Raw genomic sequence first — 23,477 nt, 5'->3', positions numbered from 1 at the left:
CCTGGATATCTGGGTCTGGGCTTGGGCATCCAGACAAAGCCAACCGCCTCCTCCTTGGGCATCTCTTCTCTGCCCACCAGCGCGGCTCTGCCTACCCGACTGCAGCCAGCCTCGTTGCCACGGCAACCGGCGGGCGCCCACGCCTGCCTTGGGACCCAGGGGCCACAGCCCCGCCCCGCCCCGCCCCGCCCCGCCCCGCCCCGCGCTCTCGGCGGCGGCACCTGGTCGCGCGGGGGCGGGGGGTGGGGGCGGGGAGGCGCGGTCGCTAGGGAAACCAGAGGACGCCCGGTAGCCGCCCCCACCGCCCCCGCCCCAGGCAAGGCTGGTCGGCGCCGCGGAAAGCAGCCTCGGGGAAGCAGGAGGAAGAGGGGCAGGTTTAGGGAGTGAAGAAGCGAGAGGAGGGGGAGGAAGAGGCGCTTAGGCCAGTCCCCGCGCAATTAATGGGCAGCTCCTGCGCCCTGGACCGGCCCGCCCGCCCTGCCCCTCGACCCCTTTAGCCCCGGCAGGGGAGGAAGGGCATACCCCCAGGTAACGGCCCACTCGCCCCCGCCGCTCCTCTCCGTCCTGCCAGGATGGGGGACAACCTTCCCTTTCGTCTTCCAAGATTCTGGAGGGAAACCGGGCCTGACATCCGGTGGCCTGGCCGTCCCCTCCCCCCGGCTGACCCCAGCCCCAGCTTTTTTCTGTTTCAAAGGGGCAGGTTTGGGGGAGACCGTGACCCTTTGTTCACTGGCAGCCGCCCGCACCCACCTTTCTTCCTGCAGACGCCACTGGTCAGAAAAGGTATACGCAGACCATGGCCCCTTAGGCTTCTGAGCGCGCAATGGTTGATAACTGGTTTTGTTTGTTTTTGAGGATTCTCGCTGTGTCTCCCAGGCTGGAGTGCAGCGGCGCAGTCACGGCTCACTACAGCCTCGACCTCCCAGGCTCAAGCGATCCTCCCGCCTCAGCCTCCCGGTGGTACCTGGGACCACAGGTCACCACCATGTCTGGCTAATGTTTTAAATTATTTGTAAAGAAGGGGTCTTGTTCTGTTTCCCTGGCTGGATATTGTTATTAATGATGGCACTGAATTGCTTGTCAAACCTGTGACGTTTCCTCCCCCAAAGTTTCCCGATTACTCGTTGAGTTTCTCCTCTCTTCTGGGCTTGATGGTCGAAATGTGACTGCCTGTCTCTCCTAGTTTCACAGTAAAATGAGGAATCACCGCCAAAAACAAGTCTGTTCCCCCGCCTCCGCCCCGCCCCAACTCTTAAGCCAAACTGGCTGGAAGAGTTGAAAGATCTCCTTACCTTTCCCAACCAATTCCCCCTTTTTCTCTGCAGTCACAGTCTTCGTAAATTGGGCCCAAATCGTAAACTTTGTTGCTTATACTCAAGACATGTTTATAAGCTAAGACTTCAAAATGCTAAGTTTTTTTAAAAGCTAAGATTTAAATCCTATAATGTTGGACATTACAAATTAATCAGTTGGGAGAAAGGTTGAATAAGGTCTCCTGAAATGCTTCTCCAATCACCTAATTGTGGAAAGGGAGTAATTTTTGAGCCTGGTTGTCAGGTATTAACAATAGCCATTTAGATTTTGTTTCAAAGCAACCTTCCGTCTAAGAAGGAGGTTAAATTATTTACATTTTCCTTTATTGCTTAACAATATTAACTGTAGTGATGTCTTTCTTTTATGAGAACATAGTAAGAAACCAATAAGATTTTGATTGTTATTAAGAAGAGGCTCCTTCAAATCGGTTCTTTTGACAAATGTGGTCATAAAACAGAAGGATGGTATGTATGCATGACTTTTTAGAGCACTGAAAAACATTCTGCATTCAGATTCTGTTCCCTTCAGTCAGGAAAACTTGGTTGGAATTCATTGGAAAGTTACACCAGAGAGGAATGTGTATGTCACAAAGTTCTTAGAATATTCCCCATTAAAATTTCACAGATATGTAGAATTTTGAGGCCAAGAAGAATTATTCGCCCTTGCTTTCAGCAAGGCAGGAACCCCTCTTTCCTTCTCCACCTGCCTCCAACTCCCTCCTCCTTTCTCTCTCCCTACTTAATATGGTTTCTTATGTTGATTTCTAAAGCACAGATTTGGCACAAGACATTATCACCAGAAAGACTTAAAACAGAAGCGTGCATAACCATGAGTGGATTTTAAATTAAGAAGCAGTTCAAAGGTGAGCGATAGAAGAGAATACAGAGGGCTATTTTAGAAACATGCGCCTTGCTCACATTTTATTATCACCCCCACCCCAACCCTCTGTGTTTGCTGGGAAAAAATTCTTGGCTTCAAGTGGCCATCTGGTTGAGTAGGCCTACAAAGCTGAGATCCGTGAATTAAGCATTCTCTCATGTAGTTTTATTTCCATACTATTATTTCTGTTTCTTGTTCATCCTGGTCAGTTTTTCAGACTGACTGAGTGCGGTATGAAGTTCAAGCGAACACGGAGAATGTTTGCTTAAACCAACGTAACCCACCATCTTCTTGGTCTTAACACTAATAATACCCTGTTTTCTTTGTTCCTGTAATATTCGTTTAATCTCATAAAGACTTGATGTATTTAAATAAAAAATTACATGTGGCACCACGATGTTTCTAAATATTGTAAAATACAATGTAATAGAGAGTTTTGGGGAAGGAAAAGAGACTTTTGTAGGCAACTTTATTTTTATTACTTTATTATTATTATTATTATTATTATTATTTATTTTGTGGGGGATGGAGTGTCCCTCTATCGCCCAGGCTGGAGTGCAGTGGTGCCATCTTGGCTCACTGCAACCTCCACCTTCCAGGTTCAAGTGATTCTCCTGTCTCAACCTCCCAAGTAGCTGGGACTGCAGGAGCACACTACCATGCCCAGCTAATTTTTGTATTTTTAGTAGAGGTGGGGTTTTGCCATGTTGGCCAGGCCGATCTTGAACTCCTGACCTCAAGTGATCCACCCACCTCGGCCTCCATAAGTGCTGGGATTACAAGCATTTTTAAGTCCTTTATTTGGTAGGTGATTGTGAAGTCAGAGGTAACTTAGCAAATAATTCAAAGGGTGCTACTTCCTACCCATTTAGACAAAGTTATTTCATGCTTCTTGACTTAGAAGCCTCCTTAAATTAACCCTACTCTAAAGCCGTGATAGATTAACTGGCTTTCTCTATTAACTTTGGCAACGAAAATGTATCATCCGAGTGGCCTCTGGGATGCTCCCCTTTAGTGACCATTAACATATTTTTATTATGAGTCCTTATGGTCTCTGCCTGATTAAGATTCTGACAGGCTTCTCTTTCCCACAGTAGCAGCAGGAGCTTATCCTTCTGCCTGTTTTAACACCATTTGTTTCTGAAAAGAGTGGAAAGGTAACTTCATTCTATGCAGGTACACATTCAGATGAAAAGCTAAAAGTGATCTTTTAAAACATAATCCCATGTGATTATTAAAATGCTCAGAGACAAAATGTAGGTTCTGTGCGTAGACTGGAAATACACATTGTAGTTTCAGATTCTGACTGTCAAAGACCAACTTTCCATACTCCAGAGAAAACAGCCCCCAAGAGACCAGCACAAGTTTTCCCCATTGTTCAGGGCCAGACGATAAACCATGTGAGATTTCATAACTACCAAACCAGACGCTGGGTCACCATGAGTCAGGGGCAGCCTGACTCTGCCAATATCTACACAACTGAATAAACAGGAGGAGGGAGGGAAAGCCACAGAATATATACACCTGAAGGTAGAGATGTTGCCTGTCCCATCCTGATGTTTCCCCAGAGCCTAGCAGCCCTTGTCACACAGCAGTTGTAAAAAATATGTATATGTGTGTGTAGATATAAATGAAAGAGCTTCAGTAGACAACAAGCAGGAATAGTGTAGGGACTTTGATGACCCCATAGATAAGGGGTCTTTATTAACAGTGCCATTTTATCCCTTTGTGAGCTTCGCTATCTTGGCCGTAAATTTGGGCCATGCCAGTCAAAGCTAAACTTCTTGAAAGCATGATCTCCACGCCTTTACCTCTCATTTACGCAACCTTCTGCAGCCCTCCCAGCCCCGTCACTCCACTGAATGCTCTCACCAAGGTTATTAATAGCCTCCTTTTTGAAACCTCCTCAGCATCTCTGAAATGGCACCCACCTGGTTTCTTCCTGCCTCTCTGGCTTTTTTTTTTTTTTTTTTTTTTTTTTTTGCAGAGTTTCTCTTCAGCGGCTTGTTCTCTAAATATTAGTGTTCTTCACGGTTTTGTCCTGTGTCCTCTTTCTCTTTTCATTCCCATTCTTCCTTCAACTTCAGTTATCACAGAATCCCAGCAATGCCCAAATCTGTACCTCTCTGGTCAGCTCTAGAGCCCTGTGTCTCACAGCGCACTTGACATCTCCATTTGCCGCACCCGAGACGCTTGTCACGCCATGCTGTTTCCTCACAAAGCAGCTCCTCCTGTGTTTTCTGAAGGGAATGCTAGCACCAACCAACTGGCTGCTCAAGCCGGTAACCTGGGCATCCCTGAGACTTCCACCCCTGGTCCATTCATATAATCGCAAGCCCTGATGACTTTCTCTCCTGAGCGTCCCTTGAATCCCTTAGGTAAGAGTGTGGGCACTGGAGCACAACTCTCTGGGTTCACATCCCAACTCTCCCACTCACTAGCTCTGTAACTTTAGGCAAGTTACTTAATCCCTTTGGCCCTCAGTTTCCTCACCTGCAAAATAGAGGTCTAGCTCCGGCCTCACAGCGTTGTTGAGAAGATTGAATGAGTTAATTGATGTAACTGCTTAGAACAAGGCCTATCCCTTCCAGAGGCTCAGTAAAGAGTAACTATGGGCCCAGCCCAGTGGCTCACACCTGTAGTCCCAGCGCTTTAGGAGGCTGAGGCAGGTGGAGGTCAGGAGTTCAAGATCAGCCTGGCCAATATGGTGAAACCCCATCTCTACTAATAATAAAAAACTAGCCGGGCATGGTGCATGTGCCTGTAATCCCAGCTACTTGGGAGGCTGAAGCAGGAGAATTGCTGGAACCTGGGAGGTGAAGGTTGCAGTGAGCCGACATAGCCCCACTGCACTCCAGCCTGGGTGACAGAGCAAGACTCCGTCTCAGAAAAAAAGAGTAGCTATGATCCCCTCTCCCTCCCCATTCTCCTCCTCCTCCTCCTTTTTCTCTCCACTGTTGCTACCCAATGCTGGTTTTCATCTTATTACATCTAGATTACTATGAAATATTCCCACTTACGTTTTTCACTCTACCACCATCCCCTGCACCCCATCCATTCTCATACTGCAACTGGAGGGATCTTTTTAAAATACAAATCTTTTTTTTTTTTTTTTTTTTTTTTAAATACAGACAGGGTCTTGCTCCGTTGCCCGGGTTAGAGTGCAGTGGCATGACCATGGCTCATTGCAGCCTCTAACTCCTGGGCTCAAGCGATCCTCACACCTCAGCCTCCTGAGTGGGTAGGACTACAGGCATGCATCACAATACCTGGCTAATTTTCAATTTTGTTTTTAATAGAAACGGGCTTGCTATATTGCCAAGGCTGGTTTGAAACTTCCCGGCTCAAGTGGTGATCACCTCGGGAGGCGTGAGCCACTACACCCAGTGAGTTATGATCACACCACTACACTCCAGCCTGGATGGCAGAGCAAGATCCTATCTCTAAGAAAAAGAATTAACAAATAAATAAAAACACAAGACCAGGCGCGGTGGCTCATGCCTGTAATCCCAGCACTTTGGGAGGCCGAGGCGGGCAGATCACGAGGTCGGGAGATCGAGACCATCCTGGCTAACATGGTGAAATCCCGTCTCTACTAAAAATACAAAAAATTAGCCAGTCCCAACTACTCAGGAGGCTGAGGCAGAAGAATAGCATGAACCTGGGAGGCGGAGCTTGCAGTGAGCCAAGATTGCGCCACTGCACTCCAGCCTGGCGGACAGAGCAAGACTCCATCTCAAAATAAATAAATAAAATAAAATAAAAAACACAAATCTAATCATTTACTCCTCAGATTGGAACTTTTCAGTAGTTTTTTATGACTCTTTGAATCATGACCTTCAAGGCCCCACAGGAGCTGGTCCCTGCCTCCCCTGCAGCCCTTCCGGGGCTGTTCCTGCCTCATCTCTGCTCCAGCTGCACTGCTCCCCTCCCGTCTTCCTCATCTGCACCTGCTGTCCTCTCTGTTCTACTTCTCAGCTAGCTCACTCTGTCAAACCCAGTGTCATTGCCTAAGGAAAACCTTACCTGACCCCTCCAGACCAGGTTATGCTTTCCCATAACACCACTCTCAAAGAGCCCCATAGTTCTGCTCCAGAGCCCCTATCACTGTTAGGATTCACTTGCTCAAAGTCAGTCTCATACCCCGGATAATAAGCAACACAGGCCGGGCGTAGTGGCTCACACCTGTAATCCCAGTACTTCAGGAGGCTGAGGCGAGTGAATCGCCTGAGGTCAGGAATTCGAGACCAGCCCTGCCAACATGACGAAACCCCGTCTCTACTAAAAATACAAAAATTAGCCAGGCATGGTGGCGGGTGCCTGTAATCCCAGCTACTAGGGAGGCTGAGGCAAGAGAATCGCTTCAACCCGGGAGGCAGAGGTTGCAGTGAGCTGGGATTGGCCATTGGCCTGAGCAACAAACGCAAAACTCTGTCTCAAAAAAAAAAAAAAAAGCAAAGGTGAGGGTCGTGTCTGCTTTGCTGGTTGCTCTACTCCAGTGCCCAGCACAGTGCCTGGATGAGAATAAGGGTGCAATCACTGTTGCTTAAATGGATTTAAGCAACGAGAAGCCTGTAACTTTGGTCACTGCTCATTTAGCTGGGTTCTCAGGTTTTCCTTTTTGTCATGCTCTAGAACTGATTCAGGTGTCTGTCAATCTAACTCCCTCTGAGTAACCAGGACAGGATCTCTGAAGTGCCTGACAAAGGTGGCTGCATTATTTATGCCTGGAACAGGAGGACTGTCAGGGCATCAGCACCAACACAAGAAGTCCCTTCAGCTTGAAAGGAGCATCTGTGCCTTTCAAACAAGGGACATTAGATGAATACACAAATAAAAGCAATTAGATGAAAATAAATCCAAATGCAGCATCACGACAAAGGACTCTATCACAGCACATTTGTTTATCTTTTCTATGCAGGTCGGGGATTAGGAATCATGTTGCATGATGCAAGGGACAGGCAGAAGTTCTTCAGCGATGTTCAGTATCTGCGGGACATGCAGCATAAGGTGGACTCTGAGTATCAGGTAATTGCAGAAAGCAAGAATGGTCTTCTGCCTTCTCTTCCAGTATTTAGAGAGAATTCAGAATACAGCGTCAACATATGATAAGCAGTAAAAGTTTTCTAAAATCCCAAACCCACCGATTAGGTATGTGACTAGCAAAAGCCACTTCACCTCTCTATTTCCTCGTCTGTGGAAAAAAAAAAAAAAAACAGGGATAGCCGGGCGCGGTGGCTCACGCCTGTAATCCCAGCACTTTGGGAGGCCGAGGCGGGTGGATCATGAGGTCAGGAGATCGAGACCATCCTGGCTAACACAGTGAAACCCTGTCTCTACCGAAAATACAAAAAATTAGCCAGGCGTGGTGGCACTGTAGTCCCAACCACTCGGGAGGCTGAGGCAGGAGAATCACTTGAACCCGGGAGGCAGAGGTTGCAGTGAACCGAGATCGATCACGCCACTGCACTTTAGCCTGGGTGACCGAGCGAGACTCCGTCTCAAAAACAAACAAACACAAACAAGGATAATGGTCGTATCCACTTCTAGTATTATCATGAAAATGAAATGAAATCAACACTCTAAAAGTACTTCCCTCAGTGTTCAGCATGGAGCCCTTGTCGACCAGTGGCATTAGGGCTTAAATTTGACAAACCAACTGAGAAGGAAGGAAAAGATGAAAGAGTTAACTGGTTCACCCTACCGTTTGTAAAATAACACGCCCTTCTGTTGTCATCCCCACCGGAAGAAAGGTGGTTTGCACATTTTACAGTGAGCTAACTGCCGGTCCCCCTAGTTACAGTGTTTACATGCAACACCAAAACACACAGGGAGCCTGAGGAATCCTGAGGTTGCAGTCAGCCAGAGCTGGCATAGGATAAACTTGCCAGACTGGGTTGTGGGATCCTGGGAGCAGGTAGAAAGTGTCAGTCATCCCGCCGGAGGTGGGACCTCAGCCCTTGCCAATCAAGAAGGCATGTTCTCAGCCTGGGCTGAGAATTGAAAAGCGCTTCTTCCCTGAGGAAAACACAGAACTGCTGTTATCAGTTTTTTCCCCTTCTTAGCAATTTCAAATATAACTAAAGCTCCCAGGTCACCAAGGAAACCAGACCTATCTCAGTAACCTGATTTCACCTGTATAATACGGCTTAGCTTTGGGGCTGGAAATGGAGTCAGCGGTTTCCTCCCACAACGTGCCAACCCACGTATAAGAAGACTAGAAAATCAAGGGCATTTCTGCAAAATAAATAAGAACACAAACATCCACACTGGTCGCCCTGGGAGTCTAACTACTTCTCACAAAGATGCCTCTGCCACCCGGCTCCTGTTTGAAATTGTCTCCAGAACAGGCACATAAGAAAAAATCAATCTTATAGTTTTATGGTCCCCTTGAAGAAAATCACACAATGGTGTGGCTTTGAGCCATTGCCGTTTTATTTTCTAATCTCCACTGGACTTTCAACACTGCCTTTTCATTCATTCATTCAGCCAATATCTATTCGGTGCCTACGATGTGCTGAACAAAGCCTCTGTTCTCCCGGAGTTCTTATTCTAGGAGTAAGAGGGGAAAGGGCTTACACAAGTAGACATGTGTAAGGTAGTTTCAATTATCGATAAATACAGTGAGGAAACTAGAACAGGTTAAGGGGTTGGAGGCGGTGCTCCGTTAGAAGCAGGGGAGGTCTCTTTGAGGAAATGACACTTGACCGTTGAGGTGAATTATGGGAAAGATCCCACCAGAGCTTCCCAAGTGGAAGGAAAGTCAGTGCAAAGGCCCTGAGGCAGGAACCAGCCTGGAGGAAGCCAAAGGCAGCCAGAGGAGCTAGAACACATGAACCCAGGGAAAGTGCAGAAGCGTCACACTGCATCTCACTGAGCATAGCTTGGCATTTAGATTTTATTCCTTTTGTGGTTTTTTTTGTTTTTTTTTTTTGTTGGAACAGAGTTTTGCTCTTGTTGCCCAGGCTGGAGTGCAGTGGCGGGATCTTGGCTCACTGCAACCTCTGCCTCCCAGGTTCAAGCAATTCTCCTTCCTCCGCCTCCCAAGTAGCTGGGATTACAGGCATGCGCCACCACACCTGGCTAATTTTGTATTTTTAGTAGAGACAGGGTTTCTCCATGTTGGTCAGGCTGGTCTCAAACTCCCGACTTCAGGTGATCGACCCACCTTGGCCTCCCAAAGTGCTAGGATTACAGGCATGAGCCACTGCACCCGACCCAATTTTATTCTTACCACTGTGAGAATTATTGGATGGTTAAGCGGTGGAATAGTATGATCTGATTTATGTTGTATTAAGGGTAACTCTGGCTGCTGTATGGGGAAAGGACCAAAAGGGGCAAGAGAAAAAGCAGGAAAACTTGTAAGGAAGCTATGATAGAAATTCAGGAGAGAGATTCTGGTGACTTGGCCCGGGGTGGTAGGAGTGGAGGTGGTGAGAAGTGGCCTGGCCCAGGAAGTGGAAGCAGAACAGACATCTTGCTGATAGATGGAGAGGCGGAGTGAGGGAAAGAAAAGAATGAAGGATGACTCATGTCAACACATTTACTTGTCCGTCAGCTCCCTCTGTTATCATCACGATTTTAAACCTTTTCACTCTTTTCAAACCTCCAACCCCCATAGTTTCAACAAAGAACTCCCTGCCCGGTTTCACACACTCAAATGAAACAAAATGAAGACCCCAAGGCTGGCAGGTGAGAACCCACTCAGCCTCCTCCCCTTCACTCCAAGCTACACACCATCTAGTCCCCACATCTTGGAGGAGGAAGTGACCCTCTTACTGCTGGTACCCAGCCTGAGATCCTGATTTGAGGCCCTCTGCTCTCCAGCCCTGCCATCCACAGGCCTCTCCTTGGTAGCTTTGACATTTCCTTTCTTGTTGGCTCAGTCCACGAACGTGCTGAAGTGTCTCCCATCTTAAGAACAAAAGAGCAAAGCTTTCTGTAGACGTCATGTCCTTCTCTAGCTGCAGCACTGGCTCCTTCCTGCCTCATCCCAGATGTCCCAAGTAGCCAGCTCCATTTCAGTCTCTGCTTCCTGCCCTTCCATGGATTCCCTGGCCCGCTGCAGCCTGACCATCACCTCCCCTCTCCTCTCCTGAAACTCTTATGCTAATGTCAGTAACCAAATTCACTGGGCTCCTTCTCAGTCTTTATTTTCTGCGGTCTTATCTACCTTTGACATTATTACTCCTTTCTTCTTGAACATGACTCTTTGGCTTTTCTTTTCTTTTCTTTTTCTTTTCCCTTCCTTCCTTCCTTCCTTCCTTCCTTCCTTCCTTCCTTCCTTCCTTCCTTCCTTTCTTTCTTTCTTTTCTTTCTTTCTGTCTTTCTCTCTCTCTCTCTTTCTTTCTTTCTTTCTTTTTTTAATATTTCCCAGGCTGGTCTCAAACTCCTGGCCTCAGGTGATGCTCCTGCCTCAGCCTACCAAAGTGCTGGGCTTATAGGCATGAGCCTCCGTGCCCAGTCTCCTTTGGCTCTCTGATGGCACACTCTCCTGACTTTCTTCCTGTTTCTCTCACTTTCTTCTCCATTTTCTTTTCTATGTACTCTTCATCTCCCTGGCTCTCAAATGTTAATTTCCCCAGGGTTCCATTCTCAGCCCAATTTTTTTCTAGTTCACAAGGTCACTGTGACTCATCTCATCCTCTGCTATGGTTCAACCACCACTTTATACTAAGACTTGTAATTCTGGGTCTCCCCAGAGCATCAGAGTCATATGTGTATTTGCCAGTTGGCTATGTCTACCTAGATGTCACACGGGCATCTGAAATCAAATATATCCATAGTTGTACCCCCATGTCCATCCCCCTGCTGCCCCTCCTATCATCTAAGCCTTCCCTGGCTCTTCCTCTCCCTCCTCATCCCCATCCCACCAGTTACCAAGTCCTGCCAAATGTACCTAAGAACTCACGCACTTGTGCCTTCCTTTTCACACTGTTGCCACCCCATGGTTCCAACCTCCCTGATTTCTGTCCAAGACCATTATAATATCCTTATAACTGGCCTCCTAGCCTCCAGTCCTGCCATCTGTCAGACTGTTTCCTTGAAACCTATCTAAAATCTAAATGTGGCAATGCCATTGGAATATAGGATACCCCTCTGTGCTTTCCCTCTCTTAAAGGCAGGCTCAAGACCCAGAACCTAAGCAAGACCAACCTACACTTCACCACTTTGCCAACTTCTTCCCCCTTCTTCACTTTGCTCCCCTGGGCAAAGGTGGTGAGGATCATAGTTTTAATTTAGAACTAAAGGGAATCTCTGTGCTCATACACATAGTAGCCGTTTTTAAAAGCAACTTTACTGGCCGGGTGCAATGGCTCATGCCTATAATCCCAGCACTTTGGGAGGCCGAGGCAGGCAGATCACGAGGTCAGGAGTTTGAGACCAGCCTGGCCAACATGGTGAAACCCTGTCTCTATTAAAAATACAAAAAATTACCTGAGTGTGGTAGCAGGCGCCTGTATTCCTAGCTACTCAGGAGGCTGAGGCAGGAGAATCGCTTGAACCCAGGAGGCAGAGGTTGCAGTGAGCCAAGATCACACCACTGCACTCCAGCCTGGTGACAAAATGAGACTTCATCTTAAAAAAAAAAAAAACTTGATTGTGTTATAATTTATATATCAACCAGACACAGTGGCTCATGCCTGTAATCCCAGAACTTTGGGAGGCCGAGGTGGGTGGATCACGAGGTCAGGAGTTCAAGACCAGCCTTGCCAACAAGGTGAAACCCCGTGTCTACTAAAAATACAAAAAATTAACTGGGCATGGTAGCAGACACCTGTAATTCTAGCTACTCAGGAGGTTGAGGCAGAAGAATCGCTTGAGCCTGGGAGGCAGAGGTTACAGCGAGCTGTGATAGCCCCACTGTACTCCAGCCTGGGCAACAAGAGTGAAACTCCATCTTTAAAAAAAAAAAATGTATATATCATAAAATTCAACCTGTTTTAAGTGTACAGTTTAATTACTTTTAGTAAATTTACCAAGTTTGCAGCCATAACTATCACCTGGCTTTAGAATATTTCCACCACTCTAGTACTGCAGCACTCTTTTCATGCTTCCTGCACAGAGCTTATGAAACTGCATTGCAAATTGTCTTTTTTTTCCTCTCTCTTTTTTTTGAGACATGGTCTCGCTTTGTTGCCCAGGTCGGGGTGCAGTGGTGCAATCACGATTGACTGCAGCCTCAACCTCCCAGCCTCAAGTTTTCCTCCCACCCCAGCCTCCTGAGTGGCTGGGACCACAAGTATGTGCCACCACCCAGTTAAATGTTTTGTATTTTTATAGAGACACGGGGATCTCACTGTGTTGGCCAGGCTAGTATCAAACTCCTGGGCTCAAGTGATCCACCCACCTTGGCCTCTCAAAGTGCTGGGATTACAGGCGTGAGCCACCGCACCCGGCTGCACATTGTCTTCTGTGTGACATCCTCTCAACCTGGACCACGACTTCTTAAGGGCAGGGGCTGAGTCTCCCTCTTCAATGCTGAACCAATTGCCTTGACATTCATGAAAGCCTGTGTTGCCTAACTTGGTTACTAACTAAGCTTGTCAGACTTAGAGCCAGCTGACTTGTGACTGTTCCTAAAAGTCAAATCCACTCTCATTGACCATTTTCAAAACCACTTACCACAAGGTCTGCAAAAAATAAATATGGTTGTCTGTAAGATGTTCTAAATATCATTGAAGTAAGTAAATGGCAACCCACAGTAAATACTTTGCAGGGAGCAGCATTTTTTTTTTTTAATTATATTATTAATCTACCCCTTGCCTTGTTCCAGAAAGAATTTAAAGTAGTGGTTTAAGAATCAATTGCATGATGTAGACCAGGCACAGTGGCTCATGCCTGTAATCCCAGCACTTTGGGAGGCAGAGGCGGGTGGATCATTTGAGGCCAGGAGTTTGAGATCAGCCTGGCCAAATGGCGAAACCCTGTCTCTACTAGAAATACAAAAATTAGCTGGATGTGGTGGTACACACCTGTAATTCAGCTACTCAGGAGACCGAGGCAGGAGAATAGCTGAACTCAGGAGGCGGAGGTTGTGGTGAGCCGAGATGATGCCACTGCACTCCAGCCTCAGTGACATAGTAAGACTCTGTCTAAAAAAAAACAAAAACGGATCAGTTGCATGATGTTACTGACCTCTCAATAACTCAGCCCATAGACCGCCCATGTGTATTTAGATAATTCGCTATGGTAACTTTGTGGCGGGTGGATATTGGCACTCTGGATCATCAGTGAGTTTGGCCAGTTACTTCCTATGGAAATCCCAGCTTTCACTCCAGGTCCAGTGTGACCAGGGATTCCCCATTTCAGGGCGTACAAATAGTGTAAGACCTAATAACTAGACATGAATCCCAAATCATATGCATATGGCATGTGTGCCTTCCTGTACTCAACTCACCTTTAATGAACTGGCTCCAACTGAAGACTTTAGAAACCTCTTGTGTAAACCATTCCTGCTACAGCCTACAATATGCTAAGTGTTGGTGTGCACCAGATTCTCAGTGCCTTTGCAGGTCTGTGTGCTAGCAGCAAGAGATGAGGGCTGAACTCACCCTGAGTTATTTTGATACTACTCCTTTCAGTGGTTGGGTGGGACCCTTTTGAGAAAACAAGAGGAAATAAACATCTATTTGGCGTATTGCATGCTATTTCAGAATCTGGTAACTAGTATATAATTATATGCCATCTCAGAATTTGGCTCTATTGCTTCAAGGATTTTCATGCTGTCTAGCTTTTTTTTTTTTTTTTAATCAAATGTGTTTATGTAACTGGAGGCAGAATTTAGCCATTAATGCCCACTGGAAAACTGAAGGCAAAGATTACACTTAGCATTTCAGAATGATTTTTGATAATCTATTAAATATGTTCAAATTGGTTTCATTTCATGTCATTTATTCACCTTGATTCTTTCAAGTACAAATCAAACAACTAAATGTCTCAATATACATGTGTTCAAGGACATGATAGGTGACTTCATAGCAGGTGGCGAGGATTTGGAGTTGTCCACTCAGGGAGCTGGAATAGGGATAAGTCAACTTTTCTTCCCATAGGGACAGAGGTGGGGGATTCTCCTCCTGGCTCACCTTTGAGGTGTGTGTTGCTTTACTCTTCACAGCCAAAACAGGAAAAAAAAACAAAAACAAACAAACAAAAAAAAACTAGCTGGAGGGGAATACCATCTCAAATTGTTTTTATGCCTTTGATTTCTTGACCTCTTAAAATTAATGAACTTTAATAATGTCACCGAGGACAATTAAAACGCCAGACTCTGGGATATACAAGTCAGATCACAAGAACAACAACAAAAAGGAACCAACTGAAGGAAGTGGCAACTCCCACTTCTCAAAGTGCGTCCTGAGACAGAGGAACAGATGCCATTCTGGCCAGAGATGTAAAGTCGGGTCGTGGTTCTGATGGCTTTATACCAGAATTATGAGGCTGGGAAGTGTTCCTGGGGCACATGGCTTCTGAAGTCACATAATGACTAGAGTGATCAGATTGATAATGAAAGAAACAAAAGGAACTTTGAGCACAACTGTGTACTCAGAGAGCTGTAATGCTGAAGAGAAGCAGTTTCATTGTGACCCTGAATGACTGAGAGCAGGAGCTGCTCATTTGGCTGGCTGGAGTTTAGGAAACAGATCTCTACTTACAGGGCAGAAAAACAAGGATGAACCTCAGGACTAGACAGAAAGATTCTCTCTTCTTCTGTGACCAACATCAGAGTCATATACTTTGGCAGAGGCTGACTTTAGAAACAGGAATAGAAGTAAACCAGGAAATGGGATTGAGAACAGCAATTAAAAGGTTGTGGCAGCTGCTGGTGGTGATGGGAGTGGCAGTGGTGGTGGGAGTGATGGGAGTGGCAGTGATAATGGTGGGGAGGTGAGATGGGTGGTGGGGGTTGGGGAGTGATGTGGGGATGTTGGTGGTGGTGATGGTGGTGGTGGTGGTGATGTTTGTGGTGGTGGTGGTGATGTTTGTGGTGGTGGTGGTGATGGAGATGTGATGGAAATAGTAGTGATGTGATGGTGGTGGTGGTGATGGAGGTGGTGGTGGTGGTAGTGATGGTTGTGGTGGTGATGGAGGTGGTGGTGATGGAGGTGGTGGTGGTTGATAGAGGTGGTGGTGGTGGGTGGTGATGGTTGTGGTGGTGATGGACGTGGTGGTGGTAGTGGTGGTGATGGAGATGGTTATGGAAATGGTAGTGATGGTGGTGGTGGTGATGATGGTGATGGTGATGGTGGTGGTAGGCACCTTTGATTGAACTGTCCCCAAGGGCCAGCCACTATTAACATATCACCAACTGTATACCTTGTTGATGTTAACTTGTCAACAATCTGCAGCTTCCTCTTACAGATGAGGAAAGCAAGAATCAATGGCGTTAGTCAGCTCGCCCGAGGTCACGACGTTAGAAAGTGGCAGAGCTGGGGATTGTCATGTTTACCAGGATTGAGTTACAGTGAGTCACAAAACCCACGTCATCCCCACAGACATTGATGCACATTCCGCATTTTGCCCCCACAGTGGTACCTTCTGCACAGAAGGCAGCCCAACTAGGTATGCTGCAGTCAGGGGGACGCACTAGGGGGGTGGAGGTCAACACCAATGGAAGAGGGAAGGAAGAGGCCCTGATTCTCCCCAGAAGGAAAAAGTAAAAAGTTACCTGAAGCCTTCAATTTCAAGACTGCCCTCGGCCAGTTTTGCCACATGATCAGAGACGTATTTATAGCCATCCGAATCCTGACACGTGCAATTGAAAGGGGAGAATGTTTTTAAAGTCCAGGGTAAGGGAAGCTGCTGGTGGTTTTGAATTACAAATCCATTCCTCTCCTGACCCATGGATGCTGTCCTCCCCTGCCCAGTCACCTTAGGCCCCCCCCAGCCCACTCCACACAAAAACAACATCAACAGCTGACAAAAAATCATGTACAATTACAAATACAAAGAAAAGCAGCCCTGGCAGGGGATAAGGCAAGGTTCTTGCTGCTTCTACGACTGTAAGTCTGGATATTTGCTCTGCCCCGTGTTCCTTCTCAGCAAAGCTATAACTTTGAGAGGATTGATGTTTGATTTACACAGAAAGATTGCTTGGCTCTGTCAAGATAAAAGTTTAAGTACCTGCCTTGCCACTGGTTTGTTCTGCTCCTCTGTAAGAAGAGGAACAAGGAACTAGAGGGAAAAAAATTTTTTTTCAACTTTGCAAACCAATCTATTCCTCCTTCCCTTTTGGTAAAGAAATATTTAAGTCGTATGCATTCTTGGAGAGAATTTTCAAAAAACACTCAGCCCACAAGAATTCTGTTCATCCCACAAAATCTGCCTTGGTCTTGCGTGCATTTGCTAACACTGCCTCCTCCACTTTCAGCCCATCAGCATTTTCTTCTTTTGCCTTCAATACCAGTAGGTTAGGACCGCACAGACATCTGCCCCTTTCAGAAACAGCGCTCCACGCCAGTGCTCTTTCCAAACACAGACTCCCATTTGAAGTCCTTGTAAAAGGATTAGAACAAAAAAGGCACGTATTTAACTGAACTTCGTTACGTTCTCCAGCAAATTCCCTTTAGCTTTACCTGGGTTTCTCTATGATTGGCTGTTTTTTGTTTGTTTTGTTTAACTTATTTATTATGGTTACTGTCTAGTGTTCTTTGGTATTTCTTGCTGAAATTATTGAAACAAACAGCATCCAGTGTTTATTATGACGACTTACTATCTATGTGGCATAGTTTTTGAAAATAAGATTAACTGTGGGACAGGATGTTATCCCTTCCCAAGCAAGCTGGAGTGAAACTGCATCTTTCTGCCCAGAATCTAGGATTCCACTTCCTGCAGGTGACCACTTGGCTGCTGTGATGAGCCCGGAGGCTAGGGCGTCACCTGCAATTCAGATGTAAAACTCCGTGTGAATAACTATCCCAATTCGGAGGAGTAAATGTTTTGTTAGTATCGGTTCATTTCTATTCTTAACCTTACAGCATAATGTCAGGCTTACGCATGGCGTGAAATTCTGGTAAGTCCTACTACATCACGGAAGGGGATGCTTTTTCTAACAGAGGGCGTGAAATGTGCTGAAGGAATCTTTCCTTTCTCAATCCAGCCAGGAAGGGCAGTTGTCAGGCCTAGTATAGAAACAATATTTTTGGTCTTTACTTCAAATTTGTTTTCTATGACAGTGGATAATTTGGCCCTGGCATGGCAAAGTTGAATTGGGCTACTGGATCTGCAAATATAGAAACACTCCAAAAAAGTTTTACTGGGCCAGGTGCACTTTGGGAGGCTGAGGCAGGTGGATCACCTGAGGTCAGGAGTTCAAGACCAGCCTGACCAACATGGCAAAACCCTGTCTCTACTAAAAATACAAAAATTGGCTGGGCATGGTGGCGTGCTCCTGTAGTCCCAGCTACTCAGGAGGCTGAGGCAGGATAATCGCTTGAACCCAGGGGCGGAGGTTGCAGTGAGCCAAGATCGTGCCACTGCACTGCAGCCTGGGTGACAGAGTAAGACTCCATCCTGGGGGGGGGAAAAAAAACCTCTTTTACTATTTTGAAGTATTTAAAATCAGTTGAAATTTCCTTAGTACATGATATCCTTGGGTTTGTTCAGTCCTAGTACTATAGGAGAAATATTTTAGTACCAGATTTTATTTTAATTTTGTTAAGAAAAATGGGGAATTATTTTCATTGGTAATTTTATTTTTCTTATTTTGCACTTAGGGATTGATATTTTCCTCCAAAGCAAAAATGCAATTCAACTAAAATTATTATTGATTTTTTGAGACAGAATCTTGCTCTGTCACCCAGGCTGGAATGCAGTGGCACTATCTTGGCTCACTGCAACCTCTGCCTCCCAGGTTCAAGCAATTCTCATGCCTCGGCCTCCTGAGTAGCTGGGATTACAGGCATATGCCACCGCAACTAATTTTTATATTTTTAGTAGAAACGGGGTTTCACCATGTTGGCCAGGCTGGTCTTGAACTCCTGGCCTCAAGTGATCCACCTGCCTCGGCCTCCCAAAGTGCTGGGATTATAGGCATGAGCCACTGGGCACCGGGCCAGCTGCAGTTCAGCTAAAATTAAATTCTGGATGGTGGGGGATTCAAATATAAGAAGTTGTCCTTACTCTCAGGGTTCTCAATGATCAGCAGGAGAAACAGGCTCAAAACCACAAACAAGTACCTACAATAGGAAAAAAATATGTATAATTCAAGCTTAAATTAATATACATTGCAACTCTGACAGTTAATTCAGCCTGGAGAAGAGAAGGCAGCGGAAACTAAAGAGAAGCGAGGCCACAGCAGCAGGCTATTAGTACATCAGACGGTTTTACCAAGAGAGCTTCTAACGGAGGAGATTCCAAGTGCAGGGAATAGCACATGCTCTGACATTGACAATTCTCATCCCGCAACTAGGGTGTCATCTCCAGGGTCACAGTATAGTGGAGGTAGGAAGAGGGAGGGGCCATGAAGAGAATGAGACCAGAAAGAGAAATTCGCAAGGTGTAACAGGTGCTGCCCTCCTTGAGAAGGCAACAGTTGGGTACATTCTTGACAAAATGCCTCTCAGTATGTTTATCGTTTGAATTTATTAAAGCAATGGCTAATACGTCTGACCTAGCGCTTTAAGCAAAGGGAAGAGTGATACCTGGTCTTTATACTTGGTGAGAGGTATTTGATGAACACCTGGAGATGCGTACCATTCATTTCATGCTCCTCACCATTGGAATTAAGCATAAAGTTACCCAAGCTTGCCATGGTCCTAAGACAGACATTTTGTTGTTGTTCTTCAGGCTTGTCTGAGACGACAGGAATATAGAAGAGACCCAAATGAGAAGAAACGTGATCAGTTTTGGGGGCAAGAGACAAGTTTTGAGAGATCCCGGTTTTCTAGCAGGTCATCTTCCAAACAGGTATGAAGAATTCTGGGAGACAGTCTCCTGGGGCGGCTGCTGCTGCTGCTGGTGGTGGGGTGTGTGTGTGCGTGCGCGTGCGTGCGTGTGTGCGTGCGTGCGTGTGTGTGATTTAGGAAAAAGCCGACTCAAAAAGGAGATGCTGCAGAATCCCAAAGGTCAGGGCAGGGAGAGCCAGGGGCAGGAAGGAGCCCAGGGCTGGGAACTCCCTTCCTTGGGACACCACCCCTGTGGCTCCCAGCTCTGCAGTCTTCACGCCTCACTATGGTTGGGCTGCACTCCTCTTTCCTGTAGATAAAGGTCCTGAAACAGATGGTCTATAAGACACGATCCAGATGAGAAGCACCGCAACTCTTTAAGATTTTGGAGGCACTGGGCCTTCTGAAGCACAGCGTCATCTCTGTGGCATATGGTCTAACTTGATGCAAGATTGGGCCTAGTTTTTATTTCTGATGAAGGAAGAGAGTAAAATGTGGTAATAACTATATCATGTAAGAATTGGAAATTGTTTAAATATTTTTGCCTAGAATGATATAACAATATGATGATAAAATATTTTTGCCTAGAATGATATAACAATATGATGATAATAACAATATGATAATAATATGATTAATAATAGTATCATTGTAATAGTAATTAAGCGGTTACCGTTATTTCAGTGCTTGCAACATTCCAGGCACTATGTGAAGCACTTTATACATATTAGCTTATTTAATTCTCATAAATGTATATATCTATCACCTCTCCTTATCAATCTATCTATCTGTCTATCCATCCATCTATCCATCTTTGCCCCACTTTACAGATGAGAAAACTGGGCCTTACAGAAATTGCAAAACTTTACCTAAGATTTCACAGCCAGTGTGGTAGAGATTCCATTCTAGGCAGTCTGACCCCAGAGAAGGTGCTCCGAATCGCTAAGCTCTAGGATCGTATTTTCATGTTTAAGATCTTATCTAAGAATTTTACTTATCCTATGTAAGAGCGCAATACCACAAGCTGTATTCAACACTGATTGTTAGCATGGTGAATTGATTTAAGATGAGTAATATGCCTTTTATGAATTCCTATTTAATATTTAATGCCTGAAATATACTCTACAGGAGGGACTCCCTCTGTCCTACCAGTGGTGTGGATTCTGAGATAGATCCTGAATACATGATATCAATCAAGTTCTTGTTGAGAATTCTTTTTTAATCTAAGATGTTCACACTGTGGTTATTTAACGTTCAAAGGACACCTAAAAAACATCAGTGATTGATGTTTATAGATGCAGATGTATCCCTGGGAGAGAGATATGCTCTCTATTAAGGAATATAAAATCACACAATAAAATATTTCACCTAGAGTCTGAAGGTGAAACAGACTCTCTCACAATATTGGCAGCACCAAGAACACGTTGCCTGGATCGTTTCCTGTTAGTCAAAGACTAAATATAATGCCTGCTGCTGATTAAACTTATGGAGTGAGATTAATGCAAAAATTAAATCTAGTTTGGCTAGAACAACACATTTTTAGCATTAAGATAAATTCTCACATTTTTACACTCAGAAATAAGATCAAGGATAGATAAGAAAATATAATTTAAGTCAAACAGTAGCACGCAGCAGTCTTCCCAGATTGGAATTGCTAAACAAGTGGGCAGCTGGGTTCCTCTGCAGGGAACTTTCATGCAGAGGCTCATGTGCATAGTCACGGCCATTTTATGTGCAATACTCATGCATTTGGGATATTCAGGATTTGAAATTTTATGTTCCTTTTCACACTTAAGCTTATGGGACAAGCTGGTGTCAGATTCCTATAGTTTTCTTCTTCCTGCTATACAAATTGTGCATTCTTTAAACCATCATTGCAAAACACTCAGACCACTTCTGAAAAAGGCCATGGTCGTATACATAAAAGTAATTTTGTGAAATAGCTTCTATAGTACAGTTTATATGGATCTTATTTCCCAATAATTTTATTATTCACCCCTACCCAATACAACATTTTTTTAAAATTATACTTTAAGTTCTAGGGTACATGTGCACAACGTGCAGGTTTGTTACATAGGTATACATGTGCCGTGTTGGTTTGCTGCACCCATTAACTCGTCGTCTACATTAGGTATTTCTCCTAATGCTATCCCTCCCCCAGCCCCCCACCAAGTGACATGCCCTGGTGTGTGATGTTCCCCACCCTGTGTCCATGTGTTCTCATTGTTCAATTCCCACCTATGAGTAAGAACATGCAGTGTTTGGTTTTCTGTTCCTGTGTTAGTTTGCTGAGAATGATGGTTTCCATCTTCATCCATGTCCCTGCAAAGGACATGAACTCATCATCTTTTATGGCTGCATGGTATTCCATGGTTTATATGTGCCACATTTTCTTAATTCAGTCTGTCATTGATGGATATTTGGGTTGGTTCCAAGTCTTTGCTATTGTGAATAGTGCCGCAATAAACATACATGTGCATGTGTCTTTATAGTAGCATGATTTATGATCCTTTGGGTATATACCCAGTAATGGGATTGCTGGGTCAAATATTTCTAGTTCTAGATCCTTGAGGAATCGCCACACTGTCTTCAGTTCAACTATGGTGGAACTAGTTTACACTCCCGCCAACCATGTAAAAGCCTTGCTATTTCTCCACTTCCTCTCTAGCATCTGTTGTTTCCTGACATTTTAATGATCGCCATTCTAACTGGTGTGAGATGGTATCTCATTGTGTTTTTGATTTGCATTTCTCTGATGACCAGTGATGATGAGCATTTTTTCATGTGTCTGTTGGCTGCATAGATGTCTTCTTTTGAAAAGTGTCTGTTCATATCCTTTGCCCCCTTTTCGATGGGGTGGTTTCTTTTTTTTCTGGTAGATTTATTTAAGTTCTTTGTAGATTCTGGATATTAGCCCTTTGTCAGATGGGTAGATCACAAAAATTTTCTCCCATTCTGTAGGTTGCCTCTTCACTCTGATGGTAGTTTATTTTGCTGTGCAGAAGCTCTTTAGTTTAATTAGATCCCATTTGTCTATTTTGGCTTTTGTTGCCACTGCTTTTGGTGTTTTAGTCATGAAGTCCTCGCCCATGCCTATGTCCTGAATGGTATTGCCTAGATTTTCTTCTAGGATTTTTATGGTTTTAGGTCTAACATTTAAGTCTTTAATCCATCTTGAATTAATTTTTACATAAGGTGTAAGGAAGGGATTCAGTTTCAGCTTTCTACATATGGCTAGCCAGTTTCCCCAGCACCATTTATTAAACAGGGAATCCTTTCCCGATTTCTTGTTTTTGTCAGGTTTGTCGAAGATCAGATGATTGTAGATGTGTGGTGTTATTTCTGAGGCCTCTTTTCTGTTCCATTGGTCTATATATCTGTTCTGGTATCAGTACCATGCTGTTTTGGTTACTGTAGCCTTGTAGTATTGTTTAAAGTCAGGTAGCGTGATGCCTCCAGCTTTGTTCTTTTGGCTTAGGATTGTCTTGGCAATGCAGGCTCTTTTTTGGTTCCGTATGAACTTTAAAGTAGTTTTTTCCAATTCTGTGAAGAAAATCATTGGTAGCTTGATGGGGATGGCATTGAATCTATAAATTACCTTGGGCAGTATGGCCAATTTTCACAATATTGATTCTTCCTATCCATGAGCATGGAATGTTCTTCCATTTGGTTTTGTCCTCTTTTATTTGGTTTAGCAGTGGTTTATAGTTCTTCTTGAAGAGGTCCTTCACATCCCTTGTAAGTTGGATTCCTAGGTATTTTATTCTCTTTGTAGCAATTGTGAATGGGAGTTCACTCATGATTTGGCTCTCTGTTTGTCTATTATTGGTGTATAGGAATGCTTGTGATTTTTGCACGTCGATTTTGTATCCTGAGACTTTGCTGAAGTTGCTTATCAGCTCGAGGAGATTATGGACTGAGACGATGGGGTTTTCTAAATATACAATCATGTCATCTTCAAACAGGAAGTTTGACTTCCTCTTTTCCTAAATGAATACCCTTTATTTTTTTCTCTTGCCTGATTGCCCCGGCCAGAACTTCCAACACTATGTCGAATAGGAGTGGTGAGAGAGGGCATCCCTGTCTTGTGCCGGTTTTCAAAGGGAATGCTTCCAGTTTTTGCCCATTCAGTATGATATTGGCTGTGGGTTTGTCATAAATAGCTCTTACAATTTTGAGATATGTTCCATCAATACCTAGTTTATTGAGAGTTTTTAGCATGAAACGCTGTTGAATTTTGTCAAAGGCCTTTTCTGCATCTATTGAGATAATCATGTGGTTTTTGTCATTGGTTCTGTTTATGTGATGGGTTACGTTTATTGATTTGCATATGTTGAAGCAGCCTTGCATCCCAGGGATGAAGCCAACTTGATCGTGTTGGATAAGCTTTTTGATGTG

At 44.8% G+C, this 23,477-nt stretch overlaps 1 protein-coding gene across 13 annotated transcripts in view; it reads left to right on the top strand.

The window, feature by feature from the left end:
• Positions 1-210: 210 nt before the first annotated feature.
• MARCHF10 (membrane associated ring-CH-type finger 10) overlaps positions 211-23,477 on the top strand; it is a 110,119-nt gene continuing 86,852 nt past the window's right edge. For 2 of the 13 annotated variants that reach the window (XM_021929314.2, XM_017950839.3), the window contains exons 1-3: positions 211-528; positions 7,115-7,221; positions 18,982-19,101. In XM_021929314.2, coding sequence (XP_021785006.2) covers positions 7,132-7,221; positions 18,982-19,101 — 210 coding nt within the window. In that variant the 5' untranslated portion in view covers positions 211-528; positions 7,115-7,131. Of the gene's footprint in view, positions 529-677; positions 784-1,954; positions 2,177-5,479; positions 5,580-7,114; positions 7,222-18,981; positions 19,102-23,477 lie in introns of those variants that run through there. The other 11 variants (XM_017950835.3, XM_009190956.4, XM_021929313.2 and 8 more) reach the window with 9 other exon arrangements.

This window comes from Papio anubis, chromosome 17 (assembly GCF_008728515.1).
Source record: "Papio anubis isolate 15944 chromosome 17, Panubis1.0, whole genome shotgun sequence".
In the NCBI taxonomy this organism is placed as follows: domain Eukaryota; kingdom Metazoa; phylum Chordata; class Mammalia; order Primates; family Cercopithecidae; genus Papio; species Papio anubis.
This window is presented reverse-complemented; position numbering and strand designations above follow the sequence as displayed.